Source organism: Pogona vitticeps, chromosome 3 (genome assembly GCF_051106095.1).
Source record: "Pogona vitticeps strain Pit_001003342236 chromosome 3, PviZW2.1, whole genome shotgun sequence".
Classification (NCBI taxonomy): domain Eukaryota; kingdom Metazoa; phylum Chordata; class Lepidosauria; order Squamata; family Agamidae; genus Pogona; species Pogona vitticeps.
Genome location: NC_135785.1, coordinates 114,547,336 through 114,556,995, shown reverse-complemented (window position 1 = coordinate 114,556,995; position 9,660 = coordinate 114,547,336). Strand labels below are relative to the sequence as shown.

The window sequence follows — 9,660 nt, the reverse complement described above, 5'->3', positions numbered from 1 at the left end:
CCCGCTTTCCGCCCGCCCTCTGCCGGCAACCCTGAGAGGAACTCGTCGGCAACTCTTGCGGAGGGAGGGGAGGGGAGGGGAGGGGAGGGGAGGGAAAACGTAGCAGCCCGGCGCTGGGGGGGCAGAGACGGTCGCGGCACGGAGCATGAAGATGGCAGCGGAGGAGCCTCAGGCCAAAAAGCAAAAGCTGGAAGAACACGTTCGGCTTAGGTAAATAAAGGGAAGGAGGAGGAAGCGTCCGGTTTCGGTTTCTCCCCGCGACTGGGTTTGGGGAAATACAAGGGAGGGGGTTAACATTGCTTTCTCCAGGGAGGCGGGGCGCTTGCAGCCGGTATGCAGTCGGGGCACCGGAGCGGTTCCGAGCGCGCGGGCCGGTCTTGTCTCGTTGCCCGGGGTCGGGCTGGAGGCGCGAGATGCCTGGCCACGAGATACCAGGAGGCACGCGCGCGTGTCAGGGTGACTTTCCTCTCTGCCGCGGGACTGACGGGGCTTCCTTCCAGGCGGTGGAGCCCACCGGCAGAGGTTGGATGATGAGTGGGCCACTAGCGGCCGTGTCTCGTCCGGGGGCGCCTTGTCCCTCCCCATCATTGCAGAAGAGAAATGCCAGGAGCTGTCGGTGGGACAGGCCGGGAAAGGCAGCCTTGCTCCGCTCACTTGGGATGTTTGTGTGTGTCGGGTCGCAGGGCTTAACCGTTCGAGCTGGGGTGTGTGTGTCCCTTTTCTTGAGTTTCTTGTCGTGCCCTACCCGTGGACATTGGGGGGGGGAAGGGGGCCGCTCGCAGAGTGTCGAAGGGGAGCCGCGGCGTGTGGCGTCCCGTGGCTTTTCCGGGACCGAGCCGGCCGCGCGCGGGTCATGCCTTCCTCCTCGCTCCACGTGGCCGAAGGTCGCAGGCGAGCGGGTCTGCCCAGGGAAAGAGACAGGTGGCCGCGGGGTCTAAGGAAGAGGGCGAGACAACGGTGGCGAAGAAGTGGGAAGAACGTAGGAAGGATTCAAGGGTTGAGACAGGGTTGTTGCAGGCTTTCCCGGGCGGGAAATAGTGTTCACCGGACAGAGAGCTGTGGCGATTTTAACCAGAGAAGTTGGCGCCTCGAAGGCCCCGGAAATCACAAATCACATCTCGAAAGTACCCGGTGCCTGCAATGTGCACTTGTTGCCAGGGCCTTAAGTACTTACACTTGTCTCCCAGACCTGCAGGAGGGGGAGACTGGGGCCTTCCTGATGTGGGTTGCAGCTCCCACCCCACTCCAGTACTTTGCTGTCAGCGGCTGGTTGACAGTTGCAGTCCATGGTCCTGACACTATCATGTGAAAACAGCCTTTGGTATTCTGACAAGTATACCTGTATGGAAAAGTGTTCAGGTTTACATTACATACAGCACATTAGGTGTAGATAGAATCATGCATGCCTGAAAACTCATTTCATGGGCGTCTGAAAGTCTGTTTCAAGGACTTTGTCAAGATTAGGAATATGCCTAGATAGTGGAAAGGTTAAGAAAGTCAGAGTTACTTGTTCTGGAAGAAACTGCACTCTCTTATGAATATTAGGTGAAGGCATTACAGAGATCAAGGAATGAAGGACAGTCAGAACTACGAACTTCAGGCACTATTGTACTGTACTTTGGTAGCCAGGAAGGCATTTGAGTAACATTTCAGTGTCCAAATGGTTAGCAACAAATCCCCAGGGATTTGGTCAAATCAGGGGAAATTACTGCTTAAAACATTGAATCAATTTGTCTCTTCATTTCTAATTGGTGCAGTGATCCACATATAGAAACCAAAAGAAAAAAGAAAAAAGGATGCTTAACAGGCCCTCAAATTCAACTCAGATCATTATAGTGTATGTTGTAATCCTGCACACACTTGTTTGGAAGCTAGCACCATTAAATACAGATGGATTTCAGAGTCAGACTGTGTAGGATTGTGCTGTTAATCTCCATCTCAGTTTTGCTTTTTGACTTTTCCACACAGCAGAGGTTAACCTTTGAATACAATAAACACATGTCAGGAAACTGCAAACACTCCTCATCCCATGAAAGTATTCACAGGCAAGTACTGTATGCAAATTGCCTATGCCTGTACAGATATACAGTGGTGTCTTGAGTTGCGAACTTAATTCGTTCTGGGATGATGGTTATAACTCAAGTTGGTTGTAACTCAAAGCACCATTTCCCATAGGAATACATTGAAACATGATTAATCCGTTCCAGCCATTTTTAAAGGCTAAAATAGTGGATAGGCTGCAGTCAATGCAATCAGGATTTTCGCCATGGAGGGCTGGAGCCTGCTGCAATCCACCATGTTTACGTTCATTGTTTGTGCAAAGGCTGTACTATAAATAAGTCCTACAATAAATTAGGGCTTAAAGTGGCAGGCAGGGGGGCAAAAACATTTATTAAGGCTTAGGGAGCCTCTGATTTTCCATGGAGCAAAAGACACTGCTCCTGGATGCATCCTGGATCAGAAAAGGTTAATCACCACTATTTGGAAGGAGGTTTATCGGTGGCGTGGGGAGTCATAAAGGCCTCAAAAATGCTCTTAGGAGAGTTACATACAACCTGCAAGTCACATATTGGCCATCCATGCCTTACAGTATAATGTGATTTAACATGCTTGACATATTTTCCAGATAAAACTTTTTCAAGTCCACATAGGTTATTAGAACTCTAATATATAACTTAGTGGAACCAGAGTGTTAGACTAGAACTGGCGAGACCTATGTTTCAGTCTCCATGTGGCCAGTCTCTGACCTTGGGGTGGTCACTCTCTTATCTTTACCTTCCCACAAAGATACTTAGCATGTCTGCAGTATTTTTGCCTTGTAAATCTAAAACATACTGGTGGGCCACGCAGAATTTTAACAAGACAGCAAGTGTAATATGGCGAGAATATAAGCTTCCAAAGTCCTACTGATTCAGTGTGCCTGCTCTGGTTAATACATACCACACTAAGCAACAGGATTTCAGCAGCTGTGTGTTAAGTGTGATCATGGATTTAATGTAACATAAATTTGACTCTTAAGTGTTAAAGTACTTTTTCATAAATACAGACATTAGTATATGAGGCTATATTGCACAGCTTTTCAAAACTTAATTAAGTAGCCTGAGAATAGTAATAAATACTTGGCTGAAGTCCTATTATACATGTTTATGCCACAGAAGTAGGATGGCGCCATTAGTCTGGAACAGTAATATTTGATCTAAATTCATTGAAAGCTCCAATCTCTCTGACCTTTTGGGTTCTGAGGTTCCCTAGGATTCCCTTTTGCCCTGGGAGATCCTTAAGGAACCTTCAGATGTGATGGTGGTGGTGGTGGGGAGAGCCTTTAACAGCCAAACATTGCCAGTGGATTGACATCTCTGGGATTGGGACCCACCAGTACTGAAGCTGTTTAAGGCTCCCTTTCCCTGCATCCTGAGGCTCCCATAAAACATCCCCAGGACAAAGGGGAGAAATCCTCAGAATCTGAGGGGGGCATATGTACCCCCTAGGCCCACACTATGGTATATATGTGGAATGGAACCTTTCTTCTGCTCAAAAAGTTGTACGATTTGTATAACATGTTTTTGTAAAATGTTGATTATGCAAGCAAGCTCTGTCTGTTAGTCTCCATTTATACTGGCATAGCCTAGATTCCCCCTTGCTTTGCATTTCATAGAATTATTTGCATGTTGTTCAATTTATACAAGTCTGGAAAATGAGATCAACATATATTAAATATTTATTTATTTAATTTATATGCCGCCCACACTACCCAAAGGTCTCTGGGCGGCTAGCAATATTTAAAATACAATAAAAATTCATATAAGCAGTTAACATGTATTCTTACTGCTTTTTAATAAAAGCACAACTAATCTTGTCTGCAGATATATGCCACGATAAAATCTGTGCAAGTAGTTGGCTATATGGGTGTCTGTAACTAATAAGTCTCACAGCTGAGGCTCCCGACATGCCTATTTTGTTTAAGTTCTTTTTTTTCACCACATCCTAAATACAGTATGAGGTAATGGTCAACATGGGAACTACATTTTGAAAAAGAAAATAATCACTACAAAATGAATTCTTGCTTAGTATAATTTGTAGATTAAAAGGTTTGAATGATTTATCATTGACTTCCTGCCCAACATGCAGTGTACTATGAATGAGAGGCAGCCCCTTTCTGATTGTGCTGTGCTCCCAAGACAGACAGTTGTCTTCACTGAGCTGGGCAGACCAATCAAGCTTCCTCAGTTCTGTAATATTATCATGTCATCTATTGCTTCTTGGCCTTTTGGCTAAGGTCAAGTGTGTGGTGTTCTTATGTGCCATCAAGTTGCTTTCAACTTATGGTGATCCTAATAGAGTTTATGAGTTATGTGAGATGTCCAAGGAATGGTGCACACCATTGCCACACACCCACCGAGTTTCCATAATGGTGTGGGGATTTGAACCCGGGTCTCTTGAGCCCTAGTCTGATACTTTATCTAGTAAACTAAGTGTAGTAGAAGTTTCCATAAGGTAAAACTTTGCCTCCAGTAAATTAGTCCAGTCAGAAACAAGGAATGCAGCATTGTATAGTGTGCTAGAGATACTGTCCTTGTCAGGTCTTCACTGAGTATGAGAAACTCACAAAGGTGAGAGTCTTTTTAGAACTCAGTGCTCACAGATTGAATCATGGTACTTTTGGCACTAAAAGTCCTTAAAATGAAGTTAGAGCACCATTAGAAATGAATTGATGTCGCTTTGTGGGCATGTTCACCCTCTGGCGCTGCAGAGCTGGCCATGGCTGAGTTCCTTGGCACAAACTCGATGGACTCAACTTCAGGGTATAAATGCAACAGTGCTTTATTCCAGTGATACTACAGCTTTGTAGAATCTCGGCAGCCTTGGAAGAAACAGGTAGAGAGGGGCATACACCAGTCCTTAGGCACCCTCTCCCTCAATAGGATCCTCAGTTATCTTCACTGAGAGTCCTCACAGTTCAGGTCCATCAACATGAGACTTTGCCCAGCTCAATGAGCGTTTGCATTGTCCTTGATATGGAAGTCAGCTGCCCAGCTCTTCCCTTCCCCCAGTCCTTCCCTTTCCAAGATGATGACTATGGGGGAGGCTTCGCCATCAGTCATCCTTTGGGTGGAGGAACATCACACAGCCCTCCTGGCTCCCTTGGGTGGCGGCGGCGGCAGCAGCTCCTCTTGGGCACCAACCGAGGTTCCTTCTTCTGTTGACCAGCAGCCTCTTAAAGCCCTCTCTTCCCTCCTTTTTATCTGGCTCCTGGCTGCTTCTGGCAGGTGTTCCTAAATTAGGCCGCTGCACCTTCCCCAGCTGTCTTCTGTCCCTCTTTTGGGTGCCCTAGCCAGCTCGCTGTGAGCAAGCTGGATATTTGGCATACTCACCCCATCACACACTTACAGCCTGGTTTTAGAAATGAAGCATGTGCAGTTAAAATCGAAGTATCATTCTACCCTTCTTATCAAGAACATGCACAGTACTGGTAAGCTTTGAACACCATCATTTATGAAGCCAAATTGACTCTGGTGTGTTCAAGTATTAACGTATAGAAGTGGAGACCTGTGAAAATTATTTCACAGTTGAAGTGGGAATGAGAGTTTGCTTCTGAGGATGGCAGTATTAAATGTCTAACCCATCTCTCTACCAAAATAGTAGGTATGTATGTTTTCTTGGGGACGGTTCCTCTTTTTCCAACTCCATGGCACATTGTTTTCTTCATCCTCTTGTCCTGGCTAGCTAAGGGCTTGGAGTTGTGTTATCTATTGACCATTTTTGTGGGCATGAGGACAGTGTGTGTGTGTTGCTTGGCCCTTGCAACTTGTAAGAAAAGCCTGCTATATAGCATTCCCTTATGTACCTCAAAAGTCTCCCCTGTGGTCTGGCAGTATTGATTTCCATCTTCTCTCTTCTCCAGCCACTGTATTGCATCCAAGCCATTCTATTTTCCTGGCATCCCAAAACAAATAATTTCTTGCTTGTCAAAGGTGGAACCTGTGTTCTAACAGTAAGAGACAGTTTTTTTAATTATTATACTACATATAGCTTCGTGGTGTGTTCTGTTTTTCAGTATCTTTAAAAAAACAAAATACAAAGCCTAACAAGATCCTTCATGTTGAGAACTTGGAATTTTGGTTATACGCAGATGTACTTAAATTGAATTAAAAATTATTTTAACTCAGGTGCTAGAACAATTGAATTCTGGCTGCAGAAAGAGAGAGAAAAGGAGAACTCTGGAATGTTGTGGATCCTTTTGTTACACAAAAAGTTCTTGTCTTGGAGAAAGAAACCTGAGAATGAAGTGTGATGTCCATTTGCAGTTCTATGAAAAGTAGCTGCCATTGTATTCTGTGGTTTTTCTGACAAAAAAGGTGGTAATTTGATATCTGTTCAGTACTGTTTGCTCATAAGTGCACTGAGTAAATTTAAAATTGTGACTTCAATTGGAACTAAAGTTAAAACGCTCCTTCATTTTTGCAGGATGGGAACTTTGGTCTTGACTTCAAATATGATGCTGTAGTTATATACTATCAAGATGCTTCCGACTTACAGTGACAAGATTTTCAAGATGCGTGAGATGTTCGAAGGGTGCTTTACCATTGACCCTGCCATGAGTTTCCATGGCAGAATGGGGACTTAAACCGTGTGTTCTGAGTCTTAATCTGTTTTATTATCCACTATCTCAAAATGTGGCATACATGCTGTTCTTAACTGCATTATTATATTTAAATATGGAGGCGGTTTTGCAATTCTGCTTATAAATTAACAAAGTAAATTAGCATGCAATTGTGAATTCTTGTAATTAATCTTAAGACATTTTGTGCAAGGTGAAGTGTAACAGATGTTACAAGTCAATTTTTTCCTTACTTTCTGTGAAGGTTTCAAAGAGGTGAACATGCCTCATCAAAACTAAAGAAGCATCTGAGGCCATACAAACTTACATTAAGAAATTGTGTGAGTAACCTAATGTCTGATGACACAGAAGGCTGCATACCACTGGTAGGTTGCTTTCAGTTTCTTGAGGACAGAGAGAGAATAGCTTACATTTTATTTCTGAGCTGGATGGGCAAGCGGATGTAGCATATTGATGGAAAAGACTACCAATGCAGCCCTAAGGATGTTTACTCAGAATTAAGTGCCATGGGTATAATCTTTGGCACACTTATCTGGGATTTTCCTCCAGTGGAAAGACATGTACTGTCAGCTGCATAAACCTGTCTGCAGAATTTTGCTTCATTCCATAAACAGCAGCCAGAATCCCATTAATCATCATCACCACCATCATAATGTGCCATTAAATCAAGTTTGACTCATGGAAGGCTTTTTCAGGTTTTTCCAGGTAGAGAATACTCAGAGGTGGTTTACCATTTCCTTCTTCTCGGGGTATCCTGGGACCGTGAGGCTTGCTCAATGCCACACAGTCTGACTTTTCTCCTTGGAGTTACAGTGGGGAATTGAACTCCCAACCTCTGGCTCCACATCCAGATACCTAAACCATTGAGCTATCCAACCAACATAACCCTATTAGTATTTCTATAAAACTTGCATATGTTGCCATGGCTAATCTAGTCTAGTTGATGAGCTACTGGGATCTTTATTGATCATATTTCTGACCACATGTCTGATTCCTCAACTGACATACGCCCCATGTCTCATCAATTAGCCTCAGCAATTTATGCAAACCTTGTATAAACATCAACAGGATTCTGGCCAGTGTGAAGTTCTGTTGCTTTTTTTTTTTTTGAATGATTACCCATTCTTGTCTTACTACTTATAAAGGTTTGCTGCATCTTATTAATTATTAGTAACATGTAATTCCGTTATCCTGTAATCCATGCTATGGTTTTAAAACATTTGTATTGTATTTTTTGTGGAGTTATAGCCAACTGTAATGAAACCAATGCCCTTGATCCTTTCCAGTCGGGCTTCAAGCTGTGCCACGGCATGGAAATAGCATGGGTCGCCCTGTTTAATGACCTATTGAGGGAGGCTGACAGGGGCAAAATGTCTTTGCTGGTCTTCCTCGATATCTCAGCCACCTTTGATACCGTCGACCATGGTATCCTCCTGGGGATGCTCTCCGAGTTGGGAATTGGTGGCTTTTGCTTGGCTCCATTCCTTCTTGGAGGACCGTCTCCAGAGAGTGCAGACTGGAGAAAGTTTCTCGGCCTTGTGGAGCCTCAATTGTGGGGTTCCGCAGGGTCGATTATCTCTCCAATGTTATTTAACATCTATATGAGGCCGCTGGGAGGGGTCATCAGGGGATGTGGGGCTTCATGTCATCAGTACGCTGATGATTCTCAGCTCTACATCTCCTTTTTTCCAACAACAGTGGATGCTATTTCATCCCTCGAGTGCTGTAGTGGATGCAGGAGAATGAACTGAGGCAGAATCTGGGCAAGATGGAGGTGCTTCAGGTGGGTGTCCCAGACATCAATTATTTGGGAAATTCCCTCTATTTTTTGGGGGGGTGACTCTTACCACCAAGAGTGATGTTCGCAGTTTGGGTGTACATCTGGACCTGGCGCTCAACACGGAGACCAAGGTGTTGTCAGTGGTCACTTCCGCATATTTCCACCTTTGGCGGATTGCCCAGCTGCGTTCCTATCTTGATGTGGGGGCACTCATCACTCTGGTCCATGCACTCGTAGTCTTGAGATTAAACTACTGTAATGCACTCTACATGGGGCTGCCTTTGAGACTGATGTGGAAACTCCAGATGGTGCAGAAGGTGGCGGCCAGACTTGTTACTGGGGTGAAAAGGTACCACCACATTTCCCCCACTCTGGCCGCCTTTCATTGGCTGCCCATTCATTTCCGTGTTGATTTCAAGGTTCTTATGATTACATATAAAACCCATCGCTTCTCGGCCTTTTGGCTAAGATCAAGTGTAGTGTATAAAACCCAAAATGGTTTAAGGACCTCGATATCTGGCAGAGCGCCTTCTCCTACCCAGTTCTGCCAGAGGGAGAACCTCCGAGGGAGGTCCAGAAGAAAAGAATGAGGAACTGAGCCTTCTCGGCAGTGGCCCCTTGCCTTTGGAACAACTTGCCAGTGGAGATCCTCCTGGCTCCCTCTCTGGGTGTTCTCAGGAACAAATTTAAAACCTGGCTATTTGAGCAGGCTTTCCCTCCTGCTGTATCTTAATTTCTTATACTTTTCCCATCTTGGATTTATAATATATGCCTTTTGTTTTTATTGTTTTTAAATTTGTAAACCGCCCAGAGTAGACCTTTGGTCTAGATGGCTGGGATAGAAATCTAATAAATAAATAAACTAATCTTGAGTTTGCGAGAGATTACAAGAGTTGGCATTCCTTCACCAGCAGTTGCACAATTGCTAGCAGAACAACTACAGCAAGGAATATGTACAATACTTGAATTAAGCCATAATGGGATGGGCAATGGTTTGGGCAAGTGCTCTCAAAATTCTAGGTTTAATGTTTGGACTAAAATGGAAATGGCGTTTCTCCACATGGGAGGTGCTTTGCGCCAGCAGAATGATACAATTGGAAACAAGCTGTAGATTGATGGTTACTTTTAAAACTTTATGCAAAGTGCTCTGAAAGACTTGTTTTGAAATGTGGGATAGAAACAGTGCTATAAGAAATTTTTAAAAATCTGTCAAGTAAATTGGAAGGTGAAAAATTTTAAAATTAACTCGACAAATTAAGAC

At 44.3% G+C, this 9,660-nt stretch overlaps 1 protein-coding gene across 8 annotated transcripts in view; it reads left to right on the top strand.

Moving 5' to 3' along the window:
• The first annotated feature begins 33 nt into the window (after positions 1-33).
• The window catches only part of ADK (adenosine kinase), a 375,585-nt gene continuing 365,958 nt past the window's right edge, over positions 34-9,660 (top strand). Inside the window, exons 1-3 of one of the 8 annotated variants that reach the window (XM_078391110.1) lie at positions 129-210; positions 5,903-5,992; positions 6,466-6,984. Coding sequence is in view for 5 of the 8 variants with exons in the window: in XM_072994991.2 (XP_072851092.2) it covers positions 146-210 (65 nt within the window). In the remaining 3 variants the exon portion in view is untranslated. Of the gene's footprint in view, positions 211-5,902; positions 5,993-6,465; positions 6,985-8,317; positions 8,403-9,660 lie in introns of those variants that run through there. The other 7 variants (XM_078391111.1, XM_072994991.2, XM_072994989.2 and 4 more) reach the window with 7 other exon arrangements.